Here is a 26,183-nt window from a genome sequence, read left to right on the forward strand (position 1 = left end):
TTACAGGCACCAATAGAGGCTCACAAAGTTGTCATATTATTTGACGGTTCTCACTGTGTGACTTCAATTCAATCACTGCTCTGTTATTCACCACTCTACTGCCTCCACGTCACCACCCCCCATCGTCATTTAAGCCTCCGTTATTGCAGGTAGCAGTAAACTTTAAAGCAATGATTGCCGGTCATCCACTGCAACATGCCCATCTGACGTAAGAGCCAGACCTTGGGCTCCGTACAGAGGGTCTGATGATGCTTTGATTTTAGACAGGAAGGAGCCACTGCCTTAAATGCCTACAAATGTTTCATCAGGGAGAGTGTATGTAATTGATGTCATTTTCAAACATGTTTATTTTTTATATATGAAAGCCCTACACATCAGTGTTTTACCTGTATTCTGCTGTTGCCCCAGTGCGTTGCAATGATTTCCACTGGACATTAATGGGAGACTAGAGAAATAATGAGAAAGATTTATTATTGAAAATCCTCTCAAAGCATCCTTCAGCTTAACATTAAATACCTACCTAAAATTACTTACACTAAAAGTATCATTTAACTCTAAGCTGAGTAAACATGAAAAAATGCCAGTGGCGCAATGGATAGCGCGTCTGACTACGGATCAGAAGATTCTAGGTTCGACTCCTGGCTGGCTCAAAGTGTCTCCTTGCTTTTGTGTGTATTGGGAGCAATGCTGTCAGTTTCGGAGGGTGAAAACCACCGAGGCACAGCGTTTTTTCTCTGTATCTATGAAGCGCCTTGAGGCGACTTTTGTTGTGATTTGGCGCTATATAAATAAAATTGAATTGAATTGAATTGAATTAAAAGGAAAAAAAAACACAATTAAATTTTTTATGGGTTACAGGTTGAGTCATGAAGTGATTTAAAAATTCCATTCAGTTCTTACATCACCTTTCAGACAGAAAGTTAACTGTTTCACTGCATCACAACAATTATTTGTACAAAACTGAAATTAATTTGAAATTAATTTAGTGAATTTACACAATTTCCATTTTTCTATCAGACAAATGAAAAAATGTGAATAAGGGACTTTAACTATGGCCATTAATGTCAAGCACTATTTTGTAATCATTATTGTTTTAACCACATCACAAAAACTATGGAATCAGAACGATGCCACCTTGAAACGAAACCGAAAAAAATATTGTAACTGAAATAAATGTACTAAAAAATCTTGTATTGAAACCGAAAAAAAAATTGATAGTGAAAAACAATTAATTGAAACTGTAATTCTTTTGTTTTTGCTTACAATTTATTTTTTCAGTTTCAATCCATTTTTTTCGGTTAACGTGTTGGTTATAGTGATGGGTCGTTCGCGAACGAAATGGCTCTTAGTATGAGGTGCCGTAAGGGACATTATTACTGAAACCCTCTCACACACACTACTGAAACCCTCTCACACACACTACTGAAACCCTCTCACACACACTACTGAAACCCTCTCACACACACTACTGAAACCCTCTCACACACACTACTGAAATTTTACCTCTCACACACACTACTGAAACGCTCTCACACACACTACTGAAACCCTCTCACACACACTACTGAAACCCTCTCACACACACTACTGAAATTTTACCTCTCACACACACTACTGAAACGCTCTCACACACACTACTGAAACCCTCTCACACACACTACTGAAACCCTCTCACACACACTACTGAAATTTTACCTCTCACACACACTACTGAAACGCTCTCACACACACTACTGAAACCCTCTCACACACACTACTGAAATTTTACCTCTCACACACACTACTGAAACGCTCTCACACACACTACTGAAATTTTACCTCTCACACACACTACTGAAACGCTCTCACACACACTACTGAAACGCTCTCACACACACTACTGAAAACTAAGAAGATTTCAATTGAACAGGAAGGTATTTTAGCTGCACAGGAAGGTGAGGAAAAACAAATAACACATTAATGCACAGCTAACACCGCGGTGACGTCTACAACAGTCTGTTAGAGGTATAATTGAAAATTTTTTTGCCTTCATCAGTGACTATCCAAACATTGTTGTAGGGTAGCAGCCTATTGCAACAAGTCGGGGCATATTGGCTATGCTAGCTGCCCGTATAATCTTTAAAGACTGTGTCTGACAGTACCTCATCTACAATGAAATTACATCGGATCCTTGTCATTTTTTACATACATTCTTTGTTGTTTGAGGTGAGAACCAATGAAGAAGATGTTGAAAGATTTTTTACTTGTGCTCTGCAATGTATTGAGGCGCTCCAAAATGAAAATTCGGGCAATATCAGACAAGAGCGGCTTTATAGAGAGCTAGATGATCATACACGAACTCTATCAGAATTTCTTGCTGCTGTATCTCGATATGATCCCAATAATAGGGTTGCCACCAACCTACTCGGATCCTTGTATAGATGCTTTTGCAGCTTGCTACATGAATATGATGCTAGACAGAGATCTACTTATGCGACCCACAGATTGTTACCCCCAACCACCTTGAGTGGTCATCCAGGTCGGCCACAATACACTATATCTGCTGAACAGATTTCTCACTTTGTTTCCATTGGTATGACATGGCAGAGAATTGCATCATGCTTTGGAATAAGTCGAAGAACCCTGTACAGACACAGACAAACTTTGGGAGTTGAGCCATTAAGCTATGTGGATATTTCAAATCAAGAACTGAATGGCCTTGTGACGGATATCCTACAGAACACTCCAAATGCAGGGGAAGTATACATTCTTGGAAGTCTGAGATCTCGTGGCTTAAGAGTTCAACGTTGGAGGGTCAGACATAGTCTACAGCAAGTGGATCCTATTGGACGTGCATTTAGACGTCGTTATGCAATAAGGCGAAGGATCTATAGTGTTCAGGCCCCCAACCACTTATGGTAAGTTCACTGGTTTGAAACAAATGGTCAGACCTTGTGTTTAAAAGTATTAACACAATACATCAAAATTAAAGGTCCTTCATTCAAAACATTACTGAAGTTAATCTATATGATCAGCATAAGGTAATAATAATAATAAAAAAATAACAATAACCAAAAAAACTGAAATTGCTATAAGTATGTTAAATATTGAGGGGATTCATAGTACATCAATTTAGCTGTCGTCTAATGTATATACTGTTGAGTTGTTTAATCCTTTATTTCACATCACAATTTTAATCTCTAACATTGATTGTGCCAGGTAAACGTAGTGTGGAAAAATACATTTTATGCCACTGTGTGTATGTGTGTGCACGTGTAAGCACGTGTGTGTGTGTGAGAGAGGTGTGGTGTTGTAGAAGTAAATGTACAAAATGAAACCTCTAGTTTTTGTTTAAGTACAGGGTCAGGAATTCACTACTAAATAATATGAACAAACATGTGGAACTGTAGTAATGCTTTCTGATCTCTCAACAGGCATTTTGACGGCAACCACAAGTTGATTAGATGGCGCTTGGTCCTGCATGGCTGTGTTGATGGCTTCAGCCGAACTATCATATACTTACGTTGCTTATCCAATAACAGAGCCTCAAGTGTCTTGTCATTATTTTTGGAAGGAATACAAAACTTTGGTTTGCCCTTAAGGGTCAGGTGTGATCATGGTATGGAAAATATACAGGTTGCTCGTTTTATGTTACAGAGAAGAGGAGTAGGCAGTGTTATTACAGGTGTTTCAGTACATAACCAAAGAATTGAAAGACTGTGGGCAGAACTCAACAGAGTTGTATCAAGACACTTTATAAATATCTTTAACTTTATGGAAGAACAGGGTATATTGGATTCACTGAATGAGCTACATCTTTTTTGTCTGCATTATGTTTATTTGCCAAGGATTGAAAGAGCATTAACAGAATTTGTCAATCAGTGGAACAACCATGGCCTCTCTACACAAAGAGGACAGACCCCTCTTCAGCTGTGGCATACAGGTGTCACAAACAATGTGGGAATCCTGTCGTTTATAAATGACATTTTTCATGTTGATAACTATTATGGCGTTGATGAAGAAGGGCCATTACCAGAACTTCAAACAAACAATAATGTCATTATTCCAGATATTGACATCAACATAAATGAGACTGCAATGAACATAATTCAACAAGTGAATCCATTAGAAAATGATGGAAATCATGGAATAGATGTGTTTTCTTCACTTTTACACCTTCTACATTAAATAAAATATGTTGCAAAAAATAAAAAATATGAAAATATATATAAAAAAAAAATTCAGAAAACATATCTGATCGAAACTAACATATTGAAACCATTTTCTTTAAAATGACAGCTCTGTTGTCAAACAGAAACGGACACAGGCAGAAGAATAAACAGACACAAAGACAACCATATCAAAAACAGATGCACATACACATGAAATGAGTAAAGTGAGACAAATTTTGTATATTCAAACTCAACAATCTAAATAAACTTCTGAAGTGCTGTTAAACAATTGGTATCTACCTGTATGAATCCTCAAGAACAATCACTTCTTGTCAAATTGATGTTTTAAAACATCAATTTGACTGAGGCAGGTAAATTTGGAAATATTAAAACCTTAACAAGTTAATACTCAATACTCACAATCAGTAGAGATGCCAATACAAAAGAGAAACACACAAACTCCTCCAGCATAATGTGTTCATACCCTGCCAAAGCCGTAAGTGTTACCTAATGCAAAATCAAACTTCTCCTTGAACAGCTGGTATGAAACATGCAGTGGCAGCCTAATGCAGTTAACACACGTGTTGGCAAGAGGGAAAATTGGTGTAGAAGAGAAGTCATTGTCTCCTCTATGAATGAACTCAATTGAGGGTGCTGGGGAAAAGCCAATAGGTGGCACCGCAGTTGCTCCAGTTGCAAAGGCCAATATCTTCTGTAATTTGGAAGGTCCTTCTTCTTCTGCATAAAACAGAGAAGGAAAAAAGTGTTAAAAGGTTATTTCATTTGGCTAACATAAATTGTCAGTGAGTATTAATCTAAAGCAAGAATCTTAATGACTGTTATTGCAATGACTATAGAGCATGCTTTTCATCTTTCAATAGTCTCAAAGAACTATGTAAAAATGTTACTACAACCAAGAGGGTAATGTGGTGTTATTGTTATATGAGTATGTTATTTAAAATAAAGATTTCAGAAATGCTAACCTATAAATCGTTACATCTATTTATTGTGCACTAAAGTGACAATTACCTTCTGCATCTTGGAGATAGTCTCTCCAGAAGGTAACAACCATCTCCTCAGCAGCTCTTCTGTTGCTTCCTTCTGGAGATAGATGAATGTTGAAAAGATCATCCACCTGGTCAGCAGTCAGCATATGTGGCTCATAGCAGAACAGAGGGCGAAAACTGTCTGGATGCCTCCTCACTTTCTCGAGAACCCCAAGAGTTTTCAGACCTTCACAAAATCTGGATAAACAGCACAAAGAAATTTTATTCAATAATTCTGCAATTTCATGCTTCTAAGTTAATTGTATATTATCAATTTGGCACAATCAATTATACTAGGTTATTAACTGACCATTTTGATTAATAGGTAAGATTTTTATCACCATTTTAATTAATCTGAAAAACACAGAATACACAAATACCTCTGAAATGGACCTTGAACCCTGTGGATGACCTGAAACATGACAATGTCATGTACCAGCAGATCCCTGTCTCATAGTGAACGCATAGGCCTCAGGCATCCTGCATTGGCCAAGTAATCAAGCAGAGGTTCTTTTGACTTTTCAAGGTCCTCAAGGGTTGTACTTTGAGATATCTAGCATCACAAAGAGCAGAGGAAGGGCTTGTTATGGAAGTTACTTAGTAGTCTTATAACCTATTAGAAGGAACACAGCCACTAGTGGTCTACTCAATCACAATATGCCAAGTGTACATTGGAAGTCAAATGACTGCACATATTTTTTTAATATGTTTACAATGTGCTTAAAAAATAAGAAAATATACTCTTTTGTCTACCCTTATCTGCTGAGTCTTAGTTTAATACAGCAGCATATAAAAACTTGGCATTCAGCAATGGCCAGACTGATCCGGATAAACATTCCCTGCAAAAGAAAACTGGAACACAAACTATTTCCAATTCACTATAAGATTTATAGAATAAACATATAGAGACCTTTTTGACTTTTTCAAAGAGTTCCAGGTCAGCTATGTCTTCCAGGGCTGGATTTGCTGAATTTCCAACCAGAAGGGAAAATACTGTTGGTGACAGAAAGTTAGGTGGTGGACCACCATGTACCAAGCTCACTGCAATGGCTCTGCCAGAGATGTAGTACCAGTCCCCTCTGAGAGCTGCAAAGCAACAGAATAAAAAGAAAAGCAAAATTGTCAGTAATGTTGCCTGTAAAAATAAATATCAGTTAAACAGTTCCCACTATAAATCTTAGAAAAATAGGTAATTACCAGTACTATCAAGAGCCAAGTTCTTGCAGTTTTCTTTCCCCTCAAACATGGCTGACCTGGCAATGGTGTCCATCAATAGTCTCAAGAATTCCCTCCTTGGCCCGCCTAAATCAACCCCTTCCTCATTTTTCCCCATATCATCTGAGAATTTCACACAGATCATCAAGTTGGGATCATAAGATAGCCTTTGAAAACCACGTAAGGCTCCCTCCCACACAGCAGAGCGATTTATATTAAATTTGCACTGCTGTTTTGTGCTAATTTTGCTTGATAGTTCCAGCAGTATCTCTTGAACAGGGACTTTTTCTGCACTAAAAAAAGAAAATAAAACAGAAAATAAAATATATCAGCCATGTAGTCATGTTACAGAATTTGAGAATATGTGTCACACTGATCATAGAGATTTAAAGCTTAAACGTTTTATATTGATTTGACAATTCTGGAAAGCTATAATCATGTCTCAAACTCAAATTCTGTATGTTTGTTACTCACATCTGATTCTCCAAGCTCGCAATTATAGCTTGATTTAAATCCTCATCATCTGAAGAATCGCCAGAAAGCGATGCCACGAGAGTTAAATATGAAGAATAATCTTCATCATTAATGCTCACGGCAGGGATGTCTTCACTTCTTGCATTGAAATCTCTGCTGTGACTGCTTGTGCTAGGTTTGTCATCACTTCTTGCCATGTAGCCTTCATCACAAATGCTGTTCCCATCACTTCCTTGCTTTGCTCGTCGCCTTTTACCAACACTCCTTCCAATACAGTTGGTCCCAGTATCATCTTCTTCATCACTGCTAGTGCCAGGGTTATCACTTTTAACATGACTTCTTAACCTTGTAGTGACTTGGCTGCTCATGTCTTGTTGGATTTTTGAACTATCAACTTCAAAACAATCATTGTCACTGTCCTTATCAGTTGCACAACTGCTTAATGCTGATTTGGAGCTGATGTGGGAAGGATCTTTGTCTTCATCTGATTCACTCTTCAACAGAGAAAGACCAAAAACATATATCAAAAGCAAGTAATTATAGCTTATCTTAAAAAGATTAAAATAAGAAATATTCATATTGATTGCTCCCAAACACTTGTTTTAAATAAATATATACAATATACAATTGTTGACATTTTTTCCCCAAATCAAGATTACTTTTCATTCTTTTAGGAACTTACTAAAAGTGTCCTTGATGGCCTTACATAGAGGGCTTTGGTTTTAAAAACCTTTAGGATCAGCATCCCATTCAGCTCCTGACCATCTTGGAGCTTTGGAGACACCAGCTTATTGCCACAAGCCATTAGAAACTCAAGGCTACAAAAAATAAATAGGGACAACAGCAATTGCTAATCAGTTAAATATTTTAAATATTAGTTAAATAATTTATTATATATTGCTCTGTTTGTGTGTATGCTTTTATGACTTTTAAATGCTACTGGTATAGTCCATATGTTTTTATAATGATGAATAATATTTTAAACTTCTTTACTTTGGTATATTATCTTTAAGTACAAGTCATTACATGAATACACACAGTAACAATAAACAATAGTATTTTACCTGACATCCTCTGGAATGCGTTCACCAAAGCTTTCCTTGATGTGTTTCACGACAGTTTGGTTGTCCCAGGTCTTCTGGAATTCAAAAGCACTGAGGATGTGCCCATGTTTGTGTAACCATAATTTTGAACCTTGTTTGCACACTACTCCCCATGATGGAGTTGGAAGTAGTATAACATCTTTGTTGAAATGGTCATGCTGCTGGGCCATAGCTCTGAAATATAAATAGAACTATTAGATACCATAAACAACAGCAAGTGACAACTAATAATACTGAGATGCAGAGAGCAGAACACTATCCAAACCCCTACACAGAATGTTTTCATAGACAAAATTGTTGTAGTTAGGCTTATACCTTTTTTTTATACTTTTCCGAGAATACGCGCTTCTTTTGTGGTTCGGACTCCTTCTGACATGTCTTTGGAGGTGGAGGAAAACCAAAGTAATTGCTCAAAGGAGCTTGCTTCTTCGACATCTTTAAGAGTTCTAAACTCTTAAATTTTCTCCTCCAGAAAATCCTATGTACGCAAACACACGTTGCAACTTCTTATCTTGTGCGCGTTTTTTATTTTGACAGCGAATGCGCACCTGCGGACCACTTATGTGCAGCCCTGGTTATTTAGCTCTTCATATTTCAGCCACAGAAATTCTTTTGTCCATGAAACCATAAAGCTGCACTTTCTTTTTGCCTTATAGTCTGATTTGTCATAACTTTTCCGTTTTGTGGTAAGCTTTTCTTTGGCTGTCACTTCTTCACCCTGACCTGTCTTATTTGACTCAGCAGAACTAAAATATATATCCTGCTGCTTTTACACACACACTCACATAACGCTCAGCGATTCTCTGCGCGATCAACCTCTCACATGTTTAAGCTGCGGGAGATTTCACTTGTCATGTTTGCATAGTAAGCTAACGATTGATAAGACGATGTCAGAAGAATTGGTGCGCAAATTATCATCACCAATTATCATCACCAATCAGTGCTGTCGCTCTCTATACACAGTTCGCGCGATTGCAAAGTGAAGGCAAAAAACAAGCGCAAATTCAAACGCGATTTCAATATGTCACATATTGACAGTGGCTCACCGATGCCAATGACATAATTACCCAGCTACATTTCCGAAAGAATGGAAAAGTATTGACATATACTTTTCCTTCCTATGATAGCCCGACGGGCAGGGTACCTGCCATAGATAGCCGACTGGAAAAATCGCTAGACCCGGGACGTCGGGCTAGCGATTTTGCGAGCCCTGTATTCAATATATTCTTAAATATCAGACTATTACATATGGCCCCATTTCAGGCAAGTGAATACAAACTCATTAAACTTTGTAACTACCTTTTTCTTCTGGTGCCTGATGTCCAGCTGCCGAAGCATTGCCGAGTTTGATAACGTGGTGCAGGTGCACATTCTCTCCTGACTGTAGATGTCGCTGGCATGGGCAAGCTGCTACGTTGATGTGAGGGAAAGAGGGATGCTAAGTGACTATCCAGTCCGTCCACACTGGTACTTGCAACAGGTTGCTGCCCCACGACTGTCGCATTTGACAAAGTTCTGATGGTCTCTGCTGAGGCTAATATACTGTTGAGCAATGCGGCTGCTTCACTTAGGCTACTAGCAGGTTGCTGAGTAGACATCTGTGTAGTGGTTTGAGGTGTACCACTTTTCCCTCCACTTTCCTGGTCTGGACACAACTTCCTGTTCATCAGAAACTCCTTCCTGTTCAACTGAAACGCCTTCCTGTTCAACTGAAATGCCTTCCTGTTCAACTGAAACGCCTTCCTGTTTAACTGAAACGCCTTCCTGTTCAACTGAAATGCCTTCCTGTTCAACTGAAATGCCTTCCTGTTTAACTGAAACGCCTTCCTGTTCAACTGAAATGCCTTCCTGTTTAACTGAAACGCCTTCCTGTTTAACTGAAACGCCTTCCTGTTCAACTGAAATGCCTTCCTGTTCAACTGAAATGCCTTGGTTTTTCAGTAGTGTGTGTGAGAGGTAAAATTTCAGTAGTGTGTGTGAGAGCGTTTCAGTAGTGTGTGTGAGAGGTAAAATTTCAGTAGTGTGTGTGAGAGCGTTTCAGTTGTGTGTGTGAGAGCGTTTCAGTAGTGTGTGTGAGAGGTAAAATTTCAGTAGTGTGTGTGAGAGCGTTTCAGTAGTGTGTGTGAGAGGTAAAATTTCAGTAGTGTGTGTGAGAGCGTTTCAGTTGTGTGTGTGAGAGCGTTTCAGTAGTGTGTGTGAGAGCGTTTCAGTAGTGTGTGTGAGAGCGTTTCAGTAGTGTGTGTGAGAGGGTTTCAGTAGTGTGTGTGAGAGCGTTTCAGTAGTGTGTGTGAGAGGTAAAATTTCAGTAGTGTGTGTGAGAGCGTTTCAGTAGTGTGTGTGAGAGGTAAAATTTCAGTAGTGTGTGTGAGAGCGTTTCAGTAGTGTGTGTGAGAGCGTTTCAGTAGTGTGTGTGAGAGGTAAAATTTCAGTAGTGTGTGTGAGAGCGTTTCAGTTGTGTGTGTGAGAGCGTTTCAGTAGTGTGTGTGAGAGGGTTTCAGTAGTGTGTGTGAGAGGTAAAATTTCAGTAGTGTGTGTGAGAGGGTTTCAGTAGTGTGTGTGAGAGGGTTTCAGTAGTGTGTGTGAGAGCGTTTCAGTAGTGTGTGTGAGAGGTAAAATTTCAGTAGTGTGTGTGAGAGCGTTTCAGTAGTGTGTGTGAGAGCGTTTCAGTAGTGTGTGTGAGAGGGTTTCAGTAGTGTGTGTGAGAGCGTTTCAGTAGTGTGTGTGAGAGGTAAAATTTCAGTAGTGTGTGTGAGAGCGTTTCAGTAGTGTGTGTGAGAGCGTTTCAGTAGTGTGTGTGAGAGGGTTTCAGTAGTGTGTGTGAGAGCGTTTCAGTAGTGTGTGTGAGAGGTAAAATTTCAGTAGTGTGTGTGAGAGCGTTTCAGTAGTGTGTGTGAGAGGGTTTCAGTAGTGTGTGTGAGAGCGTTTCAGTAGTGTGTGTGAGAGCGTTTCAGTAATAATGTCCCTTACGGCACCTCATATCTTAGAGCCGGTTCTTTGAAGTGAACGACGCGAGCCGGCTCCTTATTGGGAGCCGTGAGGTTTTTTTTTTTTCTTTCTCTCACCCTCTCTCTCGCCCTTTTTCCGCTAAACTCCGCACGCGCCGCCTGTACTTTGCGCTGGGCAGAGGGGGGAGGGGCGTTAGTTACAATCGCAGCAGCACAGGAACAGAGCCAGAGAGAAAGAGAGCAAGGGACAACAACGTCACATTAGAAAGGTATAGTAATCATCCACTATTTTCAGTTGCAGATGATAAAGGATTCAGAAATCATGCAGGCCCATATGACAGAGAATGTGCATCTTCTTTTTGTTTTAATATTTTAATTTATATTTAATTGTGTTGTGGTTTGCAGTGTTTTGTGTTGTTTCATGTTAAATTTGTTTAAAAGGAAAAAGCTGACAATTTAAATAGTTAAAAGTTGAAATGTGAATAGTTGGTTTTTGTATTATATGATTTATTTATTACATTTTATGTGGAGTGAATAAATAAAGTATATTTATGGTGGCCCTTAGAGACAAAGCACGTACAAACTCCAAAACACGTACAAACTCCTAAGCATGTACAAACTCCAAAACGCGTAAAAACTCCAAAACGCGTAAAAAAACCTCAGACACACTTACAAACCCCGAAGCACGTACAAACTCCAAAACACGTAAAAACTCCTAAGCATGTACAAACTCCAAAACGCGTAAAAACTCCAAAACGCGTAAAAAAACCTCAGACACACTTACAAACCCCGAAGCACGTACAAACTCAAAATCACGTACAAAAGACAACAGAAGTGCACCAGGATGCTGGGCGCAGTGTTGAGCTTTTGTTACCTAGTGGCTACACAAGCCAGGAAGTATCAACAACCGGATTTGGTGTGTGGTAGTAACAGGTAAATGATTTTTTTTTTAATTATTTGAATAAATATGAGTGCTTGTCTATAAATACACAAACAATACACACATGCTTTCAATTGTGTAATTTAAGTGATCCTAGGTAGCTCTGTTTTGGAAGTTAAGTTAATGCTAGAAATGTGTTTTGGAGTTTGTACGTGCTTTTTGGAGTTTGTATAAGCTTTAGAGTTTGTACGTGCTTTGTCTCTAGGGGCCATATATAAACATATATAAATAAAACCACTTTTTTTACATTAGTAATTCCCTTTGTGCATAATTTTATATTATTGTTAATAATAAATTAATGAAAGCAACAAAACAACCTGAAGAGCCGGTTCGGAGCCGAAAGAGCCGGCTCTTTTTAGTGAGCCGAGCCGAAAGAGCCGGGTCTCTAAAAAGAGCCGGAAATCCCATCACTAGTTGGTTAACCGAAAAATGTTCCACTGTTTCCACTGAACAGTGGGTTCAGTTCCACCCACTGTTATCATCTTCAATGCCCTGTACCAACATAGAGCAGAGGAGCTATCTGAACGCTACCCCAACAGAGGTCGATTATCTTGTTAATAATTTCACCTCCTCACTATGTACGACTCTGGATACTGTAGCTCCAGTGAAAACTAAGGTACCTGACTCCGTGGTATAATTCTCAAACGCGTACCCTAAAGCAGATGACTCGTAATCTGGAGAGGAAATGGCGTGTCACAAATTTAGAGGATCATCATTTAGCCTGGAGAAATAGTTTGTTGCTTTATAAGAAAGCCCTCCGCAAAGCCAGAACATCTTACTATTCGTCACTGATTGAAGAAAATAAGAACAACCCCAGGTTTCTCTTCAGCACTGTAGCCAGGCTGACAAAAAGTCAGAGCTCTTTTGAGCCAACCATCCCTTTAACGTTAACTAGTAATGACTTCATGAACTTCTTCACAAATAAAATTTTTATCATTAGAGAAAAAATTACCAATAATCATCACACAGATGTAATATTATCTACAGCTACTTTTAGTACCATTGATGTTACGTTAGACTCTTTTTCTCCAATTGATCTTTCTGAGTTAACTTCAATAATTACTTCCTCCAAACCATCAACATGTCTTTTAGACCCCATTCCTGCAAAACTGCTCAAAGAAGTCCTGCCATTAACCCTTTAAGACCTAGCATAGAACCAAGTCCGCCAGAGCTTATATTATATTTTTACATGCTGTGGAGCCATTTTTGGGAGCATTTCAAGTTGCTATACATCAATACAACCATTACAGCCCAAATTTTAATAATATGTCTGCATTAAGTGCATAGTAATTACATAAATTGCAAAAAAGTGCAAAACAGTGGCTTATCCCTCAAAACTGTAAATACAAAAAAGTTGCACAAAATAGTTTCCCACCACAGGAAATTTATTTTGAGTGTCTTCATAGTTTTATTTTTGAAATACACCAATTTTTATACACTGCAGGAAAAATGAAAATAAATATTATAGTGCAAATTTGCAAAAAAGCAGCATATGCATCAAAATAAACTATTTCCAGCAGTGCGATATGAGTCCTAAGCATCCCAGAAACCACACAGAAAGTCATGAAGTCAAACATAACTTTTACAAACACCAGTATAGGCTCATGAGGCCCTGATGGTAAAAAACTACATTTCCGCGAAAATGACGTCACTTCCGGTTTCGGGCAGGTCATGGCGGACATGTGATAGTTCACGCTGATGGACGTAGGAAGTGTTATGAACAGCTGATCGGATCGGCAAAGCGTGTTTCTGGAATATTATGTTTTTGTTGCTGCAAGTGCTTTTTATTCAGTTTTTGCAAAGTTATATGTAGAAGGAAACTGTGACCAAGGACAAGCTGATGGCATAAGATGTAAGTACAACTCCTCCGGCTTCATATGCAAAAAATATTATTGCGCTAGCTCACGTGGTTGCAGAGCTACCTGGATTTAAAAATAGTTGCGCAAAATGGAGCATGCCCGCTCTGACCGGTTTTAAAGGGTTAATTAGTTCTTCGATCTTAAATATGATCAACCTATCTCTAATAATCGGCTATGTACCACAGGCCTTCAAGCTGGCTGTAGTTAAACCTTTACTCATTCAGCCATCTCTAGACCCAGCAGTCTTAGCTAATTATAGGCCAAACTCCAACCTTCCTTTCATATCAAAAATCCTTGAAAGAGTAGTTGTCCAACAAATCTCTAAAATTAGAAATATTCTGCCCCAGAGTGACACTGAAAAACTAGTTCATGCATTTATTACTTCCAGGCTGGACTACTGCAATTCATTATTATCAGGATGTCCAAAAAACTCCCTGAAAGCCTTCAGCTAATCCAAAATGCTGCAGCAAGAGTACTGACAGGGACTAGAAAGAGAGAGCATATTTCTCCTGTTTTGGCTTCTCTTCATTGGCTTCCTGTTAACCCTTTAAGACCTACCATAGAACCAAGTCCGCCAGAGCTTATATTATATTTTTACATGTTGTGGAGCCATTTTTGGGAGCATTTCAAGTTGCTATACATCAATACAACCATTACAGCCTAAATTTTAATAATATGTATGAATTAAGTGCATAGTAATTACATAAATTGCAAAACAGTGCAATAAACTACAAAAAAAATGAAAATCATTTTTGTTTTTTTAACATATATTTCTAGTTAGAGAAATTTAAGAGGCTTATCCCTCAAAACTGTAAATACAAAAAAGTTGCACAAAATAGTTTCCCACCACAGGAAATTTATTTTGAGTGTCTTCATAGTTTTATTTTTGAAATACACCAATTTTTATACACTGCAGGAAAAACGAAAATAAATATTATAGTGCAAATTTGCAAAAAAGCAGCATATGCATCAAAATAAACTATTTCCAGCAGTGCAATATGAGTCCTAAGCATCCCAGAAACGACACAGAAAGTCATAAAGTCAAACATAACTTTTAAAAACACCAGTATAGGCTCATGAGGCCCGGATGGTAAAAAACTACATTTCCGCGAAAATGACGTCACTTCCGGTTTCGGGCAGGTCATGGCGGACATGCGATAGTTCACGCTGACGTCTACTCCAACATAGGAAGTGTTATGAACAGCTGATTGGATCGGCAAAGCGTGTTTCTGGAATATTATGTTTTTGTTGCTGCAAGTGCTTTTTATGCAGTTTTTGCAAAGCTATATGTGGAAGGAAACTGTGACCTAGCAGAAGCTGATGGCATAAGATGTAAGTACAACTCCTCCGGTTTCATATGCAAAAAAAATTATTGCGCTAGCTTACGTGGTTGCAGAGCTACCGGGATTTAAAAATAGTTACGCAAAACGGAGCGTACCCGCTCCGACCGGCTTTAAAGGGTTAAATCCAGAATTGAATTCAAAATCCTGCTCCTCACATACAAGGTCTTAAATAATCAGGCCCCGTCTTATCTTAATGACCTTGTAGTACCATATCACCCTATTAGAGCACTTTGCTCTCGCTCTGCAGGCCTACTTGTTGTTCCTATTTAAAAGTAGAATGGGAGGGAGAGCCTTCAGTTTTCAGGCCCCTCTTCTGTGGAACCAGCTTCCAGTTTTGATTTGGGAGACAGACACTATCTCTACTTTCAAGATTAGGCTTAAAACTTTCCTTTTTGCTAAAGCATATAGTTAGGGCTGGATCGGGTGACCCTGAATCCTCCCTTAGTTACATTGAAATAGGTGCAGGCTGCTGGGAGATTTCCCTGATGCATTGAGTTTTTCTTCTTCAGTCACCTTTCTCACTCAGTATGTGTTAATAGACCTCTCTGCATTGAATCACACTTCTTATTAACCTCTGGCTCTCTTCCACAGCATGTCTTTTGTCCTTTTCTGCATGTGTGTTTTTGTGGTTCTGCACATTGAGAAAAAAAAAAGTACAAAAAAAGTACAATAAAACTATCTGTCATGTACCGTGGTGAATTCAAGTAAGATATCTGTTTGGTTTCTAAACCATATCTCAGTATTTCTATTGCTATTGTTGGTTAGGTCTTTTTTTAAGACTGACAAACTATCTGCAGCATAACCAAAATCTCTATAAAGCTCTGTGAAAAGAGGCTGTATGTTTGTTTGAACACCGAAAGACCACCGAGATCATACACTTTGCTATAAGGAAGAATAAATCGATTATTAAAACATATTTAATACATGACTTGTAGTCAATATCTGATGTAGTTTACATTGAAATTATTTTATTAAATTGTATTCTTATGTTGCATTACTTAATATTGAATATATAGTTCAGTCTTTTAATGCACTTCCAAAAATGTACAATAAAGAGTCAGACAACAACACAACCTATTAAAACAAACCTACAGTCAATATGTGGCTGTAAAAATATCAGTTAAGGATTAAGACTGTATGTTAAAATTATAATTTTTCTTGAGTATACACTAATTCACCTTGACAACATAATCAGTTATAGTATAGTACACCATGAGAAAGGCGAAGTATGAAAGTCAGAAATAAACAGAAACACCCAAAAGCACATGAACGTCTTCTGGAACCCAATTTTTAAAAAAGATACAAAAATTCTCTCACATGACGCAGACTTATTGAAATTGTTCTTTCACGCCATTTTCTTTGTGTGCAATTCACACACACATTCACACATTGCATCATAATTGCTGTGTTCACTCTCTTGTTCTGTGTCATAACACAAACCATGTTTGCTGCAAATGAATTTAAACAGCGGTCTCACACAATCTCCCCAGTTTCTCTATCAGGCAGCTGAAAAATTGTAAATAAATGAAATAAAATTCAAGCTGTATTTTAGAACATTATTCATTTAATCATGTGACAAAAATTATGAGTAAATCCATGATTTAATGGTTTTAATGGCAGTATTACACTCATGTACTCAACATCAACAAACATGTAGTGGTTTTTGGGCTGATGAAAATAAATGCTGCAATGTTCATGAGTCAATGCAAAGGGACTGACTGGGACAATAAATGTTTACAATACAGTGACTGTTCAATTTATACAGTACATGAAGATTATATTTAACAGCATGATTGGATACTACAAGAGATGATGTCAGCTATCATCTCAGAAGATGTAACATTCAGTCTGAGAGGGTGGAGAAAGAGTGAACAGGTATAAAACTGTGGTGAAGATTAAATGGATAAATGAAACTAAACAAATGGGAATAAATTATGTGGTTTTGTGATGGGATGCTAGTAAAAAGTGCTAACAAAACATAACTACAATGTGTGTGTTTTGTTTTTTTTTACTAAGCTGTCTATTATGTCTCCACAGAACTGGATCATTCCTTGAATTATCTGGTTTTTGATGCTTGAATGATTCATGGGTCACTGGTGAGAGACTTAACAGAAGACAAACAATGATTTACACTGGCTCATTTCTGGACACTAGAGAAACTGCAGTTGAACCTTTTTTGAAGTGGTTTAATCCCATTCAGAGAAAGCATGGTGAGAAAGCAGCTGAGTCAGATGCCCATGCCACTTTCTGTGAAGATGGGCGCTGTTTGCTCATGTCTTATATACGAGCTGACAAAACACAGAGACAAGACAATATCTTACAGCAAATCACATGGGTCTATACCTTCAGCTCATCCTTGAAACCTTCCCTACGTACTGTTGTCACGCTTTGTTACTAAGGTGCAGTACCAGCAATGGTCAATATTTTATTTCAAGCCAACATGAAAACAAACGTTTAAAGAGACACTATGAACACATTTACATCTAGGTTAATCGTTTCTGTGGCTTGCGCCTCGCAGTGAATCCTTTACATTTATCTTCATGTAGTCTTCTCTTTATTGTCCACTTGGATATCAATACACCTCCTGGTGAGTGTTGTTCACTTGGTTTGCCCTTGAAAAGGGGTTTCTCTGCACCATGGAAATTATTCTGTGATTAGACCTACTGTGAGGTCTTTTTCTCTTATTAAGTTCACCAGTGCTTACTTCCTCAGGATGTACCTAACTGTAGATTTTGCCACTCCTGATACTGTAGCATTTTTCGGATGGATTTTTTTCTGTTTCACAGCTTAATGATGACTTATTTCACCTGCATGGAGAGCTCCGCATATTTTCGGTTCACAGCCAAATCTTCCAAATGCAAGGACTACACCTCAAATCAACTCCAGGCCTTTCATCAGCTTAAAAGAAAATGACGTAATGAAGGAACTGTTCACACCTGCCCTTTGAGTAAGCAGGTCGATTACTTTTGATCCCATTAAAAAGAGGGTGGCACATGTTAAGGAGCTGAAACTGCTAAACCCTTCATCCAGTTTGAATGGGGATATCATATTCAAATGAAAGCTGAGAGTCTACAATTTATGTCTATGTCTATTATATAATTATGACTGGAATATGTTTAAGTGAACAGGTTAAAAAACAAAAAAACAGCTTGTGTCCGTGTCAAAACATATATCCACCTAAGTGTATTTCACAATAAGAGGTAAATCTGCATAAAAATCATTATTTTAAATTAAAGTCCAGAATGTATTCTGCTATAAAGTTCTGGTTTACATTTGTATCTCTGTTTGATGTACTCACAGTCTCATACTTGCAAATCTTAGCTTCAGTTTAAAACAGGTTAATTCACTGATAAGTGCAAGCACCTTCATCATATACAATGAACCAATTAGCAGTGCAACCCATTAGCAGAGTGTCACTCTGGGTTTTGTGCTAGCACATGAGGTGAACATAAGAAGCATAAAAAGGTTACAAGTTTTAGCGAAGCATTAGCTTTTTTTCCCTCCAGTGAGTGTGAACTGAAACACTGAGGCGTGACAACAACAGCGTCGCTGCTTCTTTGAAAGCTATTTTTAAATGCTAAATATTGTTTCAGCAGCAGAAATGAGCCACACAGGAAGAGACTGTTGGTCACAATCAGCAAGACGTTATGGAGGTCACAGCCCTCTGCATCAAACTCAGTGAGTACTTTTTTTCATTCCCGCATTAAAACTAAAATATAAGGAATCTGTTTAAGAAAGTGGCGGAGGGCTTTCGCTTTGGTGGCCTCAGAATCTCATCTCTGATTTTTGCGGATGATGTGGTTCTGTTGGCTTCATCGGGCGAGGGCCTCCAGCTCGCATTGGAGCGGTTCGCAGCCGAGTGTGAAGCAGCGGGAATGAGGATCAGCACCTCCAAATCTGAGGCCATGGTTCTCAGCCGGAAAAGGGTGGAGTGCCCACTCCGGGTCGGGGATGAGTTCCTGCCCCAAGTGGAGGAGTTCAAGTATCTCGGGGTCTTGTTCGCGAGTGATGGGAGAAGGGACCCGGAGATCGACAGACGGATTGGGGCTGCAGCTGCAGTAATGCGGACGCTGCACCGGTCCGTCGTGGTGAAGAGGGAGCTGAGTGTAAAAGCGAAGCTCTCAATTTACCGGTCGATCTACGTCCCTACCCTCACCTATGGCCACGAGCTGTGGGTAGTGACCGAAAGAACGAGATCGCGGATACAAGCGGCAGAAATGAGCTTCCTCCGAAGGGTGGCTGGCATCTCCCTTAGAGATAGGGTGAGAAGTTCAGCCATCCGGGAGGGGCTCAGAGTAGAGCCGCTGCTGCTCCACATCGAAAGGAGCCAGCTGAGGTGGTTCGGGCATCTGACAAGGATGCCTCCTGGGCGCCTCCTGGGTGAGGTGTTCCAGGCATGTCCCACCGGGAGGAGGCCCCGCGGCAGACCCAGGACACGCTGGAGAGATTATATCTCTCGGCTGGCCTGGGAACACCTTGGTGTTCCCCCGGATAAGCTGGAGGTGGTGGCTGGGGAGAGGGAGGTCTGGGCCTCTTTGCTTAGGCTGCTGCCCCCGCGACCCGGCCTCGGATAAAGCGGATGAAGATCAATGGATGTTTAAGAAAGTAACATTGTTAAACTACTGTGTTGTTTTAAAAGTTTCATGTTGAGGAACCATAACAAATTGACAGATTGAAAATAACAAATATGTTTTTCAGTAGGTTTACAAGTTTAGCCCTTTTTGTCTTTTCAGTAATGAATGTGATGATCCCGTTTTGTGCACATGATCAGAGAGTTGGTAAGTTTTGGCTAGTTAAACTGACATTAACATTTATCAGTTATATCAGTTTGAGATTTCTTATTTTACCCTGTGCTCCCACATTTCAGTTATTGAAAAATAAAACTAATGTGAATCTTTTATTTTGTCTCAGGTGCAGTTTTTCTTCGTGTTGTTCCAAACAGATCACAGTTCTTTGAATATGAGCCAGTAACTTTTTACTGTGAGGGCGTCTCTCATTATAATATTGTACATAAGTTGAGAGGGAAAATGAACTCATGCAGCTACACTAATGAGAAAACAGGATTGTCCTGCTCTATAAAAAATCTTTATACAGAAGACAGTGGAGAGTTCATATGTGAGACTGGAGGAGGGGAGAAAAGCAACATTATCAACATCACTGTTACTGGTAAGTTTCCATTTAGTAAGCAATATGCTGTCATAATCAAAGACATCATTGAATAGATTTATACATGTTGGTTTTCAGCTGGTCCTGTGATGCTGGAGAGTCCTGCTGTTCCTGTGATGGAGGGAGAAGCTGTGACTCTGAGCTGCAGGAACAAGACAACTTCCTCCAACTTCACAGCTGATTTCTACAAAGATGGAATCCTCATCAGGAAGAGCTCCACAGGATACATGACCATCGGCAGAGTTTTAAATTCTCATGAAGGACGTTACAAATGCAGCATTTCAGGAGCTGGAGAGTCACCAGTGAGCTGGCTGAATGTCACAGGTGAGACACTGAGGAAGTCAACACTTTCCCCCTTTTTTTAATGCCAGGAGTATTAAAGCTGCATCACTAAACACACTCTTTCATTGCAAAATAATTCACTATATTTTTCTGATTCACACAATTTTCTCTTCACATCAGATGGCAAAAACCACCCAAAACACCCCAATTCTGTCATGGATAGTAAACATCAAACAGGCTAACAACATGATTACATCTCCCTCTGACTTGTGGATTCAGTTATGAAAATATATAAAATAACCAGAGTTAATATCATAAAGAGAAGGAAAAGCTAAAAAAAAAAAAAAAAAAGAAGAAAGATCTAGAAGCAACATTTTTATTCAAGTCCATAAACATATTTATTTAGTTGGCCAATCGTTGGGCATTTTAACAGTTTGACAGTCTGTGGGGCAATAGAGGAACTGCAGGTTCTGGCAATTGTTGAGGCCTTTGCCTATATGAAATGTAGATATTAATGAATTAAGTAATTAACCAAGGTGAACACAGCTAATTAATTTTTATCATCTATGCATGCAATCACACAGAAACTGAGACAGACCCCTCCTCAGAGCCTGGATGTCATATTTACCTCATCTTACGGACCGTGTTCACCATCATGATGGTGGCTCTTCTACTGCTGCTCGTGGGACTTCTTCACTGTGGGAAAATCAGAGCAACTAATTGTTAACCCAGATGTAAATGTAACTGTCATGATACTGGAAACTGTGCAGCATATGTGTAGCACAAATAGACAATAGAAGGTTTTAAAAAAAATAGACATTTTGGAAAAAATGCCTGTAAAATCCCACCATAACTCTGATAAACATCTCTGAAGTACCCACAACACTGCTTTTCTGTATAAAAGACGGTGATGTATTTGAAGGAAAAAAATATTGTAAATATCTGCAAACACCTGCAAATTCCACCACTTTGTATTGCATGTGTGGTTGTAGGTGACCTGCAACTTAATTGTACTGAAATATTTCTTTCAAACATCAAGTGTATTTTTTTATTATAACTTATTTCTTACAAATTTCCTGTTGTGGTGAGGATGATATGTGTTGTAAATATTATTATTAAATAATCACAGACTGCAAAGCTATTCATCTCTTAAATTTCCTACTATTTGTCTCCTGTAAAAAAAAAACACTATCCGTAGGACAGTAAAAGTTTGAAAACAAGTAAACATGTTTAAAAATGTTCACTCCAAGTAAACATTTAAGAGTGCTCCGTGCTCTGAAGTATTGGTTTGCATTTGTACCTCTGTTTCATGAACTCACATCACCACAAAAAGTTGTGTTGTTATTCTTGTCTTCAGTTTAAAACGAGCACTGGTAACCACAAAGAGCTTCATTGCAGGTGTGTAGCTATATTCAGTTTTTTTTCTTTAGCTTTATTGTTCCTGTTGTATATACTGCCTCTTCAGCATGTATTGAGCCCTTTTAAGGACATTTCTTATCATTGCTATGCAGATGATATTCAGTTATATATCTCCTTTAAGCCTCAAGGTGTTTCCAAACTACAGATTTTCCCATATATGGACTCCATTAGAGGTTGGATGACTTTCTTGAAGTCCTTGTTTGTGCTCCTAACTTTTTTTTTTTTACCTAGGGCTATGGAAAAACCAGTTGCTACTTGCTCACTTGAGAAATATTGCTAAGCTGAGTTCCATTGTATCAGCTGCATTGTATTGGAAATTGTCATACACGCATTTGTCTCATCTCGTCTGGATTATTGCAATTCTTTGTTTACTTGTTTATGTAAAACCTCTTTGCAGCATCTGCAAGTTGTTCAGAACGCTGCAGCAAAGCTTCTGCCCAAGTCTTCTAAGTACTCCCATGCCTTATGACTCTGACATTCAGGGCCCTGCATGGAAACAGCACCAACATATATCAGTGATCTTTTCCATCCTTACATCCCCAGCAGGATGTTAGATACATTTACATGCTATGACACATGAATGAACTTTATAGAGTTTGTGAGTTGTAATCACCCCAAAACTCTAAATAAAATCTGTACAAAATGACACCAGAGACAATAATAAATCTGTTTCTTTTCAAAGATATTCATTCTCCTTTGGAAACAGCTTGTTTATTTTTGTTCTCTCCTTCCAATGTATGTTACAGAGAGTTGACCGAAGACATAATCACATCTGAGCGAGAGTGAAAACAACAAAAACTTATCATGTATTGCTTTTGTAATTAAGCAACATATTGTCAGTTGAGTTTGATACATGTATATAAATTGTTATAGCTTGTGTGTATTCATTTAGATACAGCTGACAGGCAGACCCACATGCTCTTAAACTTGTTCCATCTGATTGGTCTTTTTAAAAGTGTATGAATGTTGCTACAAGAAAGAACTGCCACACTTTTACCATTCACTGTGGTCTTTTTGTGGTCAGCAGTGAAAAAAAACTCCATTTCTCTGCATGAGCATGTCTCTAACTGAAGTGTGGTCTAGTACCCAGACATAGTAAGTGATGTCTTGTTTCATGCTACAGCAACATCTGTTCAATACAGCCAAAGAAAATGACATGGCTTTCTATATTTGTTTAGTCAAACTGTGTGAAAGCACAAGTCATAAGCTAAGTGTTGGTTGCCACTGTGAGAAAAATGTAGAAAAGACAATAAGAGATCCTCAGCTCTTAAACCTTTCTCAAGGTTAGAGAGGGACCATAATAACAGTCATCCCTCATTCATTCAGCAATGTGGCTGTTGATCTTACCATTAAGAACAACCCTTTTCAGTCTTTCTGTTGCCACACATGATAATGGCCTGTCTCACAGTGGGCTTTGTTTTGTGGTTTTCAAGAAAAACATATTATTTCAATAAGGAGAGATCACAGAAGAATAGAACATGATTTGTTGAAATAGAGAAATTTATGCATTTGCCAATTAGACTCTGATGACTCACGGTAGAAGGAGGTGGCATTTGTCATTCTGGATTCATGTTTTGAGTTTGACACGGAGAAGTGGTTAGCATAATAATTTGGTGTTTCATCTGCCTGTGACTAAACTACGAAGCCAGGTCAGAGATGACTTTGTCCTCTTACGCTTAGAACTCTCTTCAGATGTCTCTCACTTATGTAATATCTTAATAGTTCAGGCCAAGCTCAAAATGAAAATCTATGAATCACACCAATGGATGTGTGTCTTCCATCACTATGATTGCTTCCAACATCTCAGCGCTGACCTGAAACTGCATGGACTAAAATTAAACTGTTTTTTCCTTCTCCAATATCCCTTGTGGGGCTCCATACTACGCCATAAATGTAGTTATAATGTCCGAACCTAAACAAAATACAGAAAGGTTGACGGGGAAAATGGACATTTTTAAAAAAATGGCTTAAAGGAGGAGGTCCTGTCCTTCTACAATAACCAAACTTTTTTTTTTAATAAAATAAACTTTTGTAACATGTACAAAGGAATTTGCAACTTCTAAATGATGGAGAAATGTTTTAATTCTCGGTATTTGCATTTTGTTCTTTTAAAATCCTGATCACATTCAGGAGTTGATCAGTGTTTCTCACTAAACATGATTCTAACCTGAACTGCATCTGGAATGCATGTTGTTCAGCTAAAGTCCTGCTGTTCCTGTGATGAATGAGCCAGCAACATTTTAGCATGTGAGGGAACAGAAGCAACATTATGAATTTCATTGTCACTGGTACATCTGCAGAAGGAAAGCAATATTCTGAGATAAAGTTGACATGTATTTAACTCTTTCCTGCAGAAACATGATGTCTTCCTCCAACATGGCAGCTGATTTTTGTGATTTTTGCTGCTGGTAGTGGTGATGGTGGGAATTCTTAACTGTGGAAAAATCAGAGCTACAATAACTAACTTGTCCTTACGCAAACATAAATGTCATGATATATAAAAAACAATGCAGCCAGCGATGAGCGATAGACCACATCTTGCTTGTTGACGTTGTTGCATGTCTATTAAGAAACTCTGTGGGTAGTTTGTGAACAAACTTCACCTCCGACTTAGTTTGCACTGAAATGTTTTTCTGTTTTTCTCATCAGTGCTGTAAAACAAGAAAAAGAAGATGAACTCTAAAATGGCTACAAATAGAACTGAAAGCAACATCAGGCTGTTTTTGTGTCAGGTGATCTACAACAATAGCAGCTCTGCTTCTCTGAAAACTATTTAGATTCATTTCAAATATGCCAAATAGTCAGTCTGCAGCAAGACATCATGGAGGTCAGAGAACTCTGCTTTATATTGTGTGAGTATTGTCTCATTTTATACATTAAAACTAAACTATTAACTTTAAAGTCTCAAAAAGCTGTTAAAATGTGATGTGAGACTTCGTGAGAGAAGTAACAATAAATAACATTTTAGCAAAAAGAGTCAACAAAGATGAAAAGTCACACATTTTATTATCTGTTGTGTTTTCTTTTGTCTCAGTGACTCAGTGAAAGTGACTGTCATCATCCTCCTGTGTACACATGATCAGAAAGTTGGTGAGTACCATCTGTTTGCTTATTACTATAAGCTTTATTTATCATTTTGTGTTTGAAAGGGGTAATCATCACAAAACTTGTGATGCACATTTTATTGGCTATCATGTCTATTTTACTGTGAGGAGATCTCTCGTGGACACGTGTTATATAAGATGAAAGAGGAAGTAGAGCAATGCAACACAACCAGTAAGAAAACAACAGCAACAACAACAGGTTCACAGTGCACCATTCATTATATTTATGCAAGTGACAGTGGAGAATACTGGTGTGGGACAGCAGGAGGGAATAGAAGCAACAATATCTACATCACTGTCACTGGTATGAGTGAATGAAGGCTGTAATATTTTGTCAAAAACAAAAACAAGTTCAACATTTCAGGAGGCGGTGAATCACTAGTGAGCTGGCTGGCTGTCTGTCTCTCTGCCATGTCTCACAGGTGAGACACTTTTTTTCTTCCATTTTCGAGTGGATTTTGGTCAATCACTGCTGATTTATGCATCAATCATAAACACGTTTATATTTTCTATTTTTTCGCACTCCTGTTTGTGTGATTAAATACAGTGATTCACTGCAAAATAATTTACTAGTCACATATTTTTTCTGAAAAAAGTCAAAGCAAATCCACCTTAATAACAACTGTGGCAGAGCGCAGGGGGTGACTATTAGGTTACGTTCACACAGCAGGTCTTAATGCTCAATTCCGATTTTTTGATCAAATCCAATTTTTTTTGTCTGTTTGTTCACACTACAAATAAAATGTGACAGCAAACGTGCTCCAGTGTGAACGCTCAAATGCGCAAAAGCAGACGTCACACACAACGCGCTGTTTAGACCCAGACCAAACAGTATTTTTGACTGATGGACCTTAATATAAAGGTCTTGTTTCGCTTTAAGTTATTTTGTTATTTACATGGGCTAATAATGATCCTTATTGCTGTTTTAGAGAGGAGCGGTGCTTCAAAGGATAGTTGCAGATTTCTGTCAGAATCTGCAGATTATACAGTACAAATAAAATGTTCACGTTTCTCCGACGTTGTGTTCCCAACAGTTTCACTGACATCTACACTGGATAGACAAGGAAGCGTTGGCGATGCCTTCTCGGCCACTTCTCCGGCGCTCATAATTGGCGTCTGTTTTGTGTCAGTGACGT

At 38.5% G+C, this 26,183-nt stretch overlaps 2 protein-coding genes, 1 non-coding gene and 1 pseudogene across 4 annotated transcripts; 3 read left to right on the forward strand and 1 right to left on the reverse strand.

Moving 5' to 3' along the window:
- Window positions 1–577: 577 nt before the first annotated feature.
- Window positions 578–650, forward strand: trnar-acg (transfer RNA arginine (anticodon ACG)). The gene has a single exon. It is a non-coding gene; the product is annotated as a tRNA-Arg (tRNA).
- Window positions 651–3,402: 2,752 nt separating this feature from the next.
- On the forward strand, window positions 3,403–4,167 carry LOC146523072 (uncharacterized; the record flags this gene model as incomplete). The annotated part of the gene is made up of 1 exon (XM_085154187.1): window positions 3,403–4,167. A coding segment is annotated over one exon (765 nt), but the record flags the coding sequence as incomplete, so codon positions are not given.
- A 462-nt stretch (window positions 4,168–4,629) lies between these two features.
- LOC146523073 (uncharacterized) lies at window positions 4,630–10,492 on the reverse strand (annotated as a pseudogene). The gene is made up of 9 exons (XR_014873264.1): window positions 9,289–10,492; window positions 7,951–8,163; window positions 7,569–7,704; window positions 6,887–7,380; window positions 6,395–6,705; window positions 6,108–6,283; window positions 5,578–5,750; window positions 5,181–5,395; window positions 4,630–4,889 (listed from the first exon to the last, which is right to left on the reverse strand). The product of XR_014873264.1 is annotated as an uncharacterized LOC146523073 (transcript).
- A 9,479-nt stretch (window positions 10,493–19,971) lies between these two features.
- LOC146523074 (cell adhesion molecule CEACAM20-like) lies at window positions 19,972–25,405 on the forward strand (the record flags this gene model as incomplete). The annotated part of the gene is made up of 3 exons (XM_085154189.1): window positions 19,972–20,242; window positions 20,321–20,582; window positions 21,077–25,405. Coding segments are annotated over 3 exons (708 nt in total), but the record flags the coding sequence as incomplete, so codon positions are not given.
- Between the last annotated feature and the right edge of the window lie 778 nt (window positions 25,406–26,183).

Source organism: Neolamprologus multifasciatus, chromosome 3 (genome assembly GCF_963576455.1).
Source record: "Neolamprologus multifasciatus chromosome 3, fNeoMul1.2, whole genome shotgun sequence".
NCBI classification, from domain to species: Eukaryota; Metazoa; Chordata; class Actinopteri; order Cichliformes; family Cichlidae; genus Neolamprologus; species Neolamprologus multifasciatus.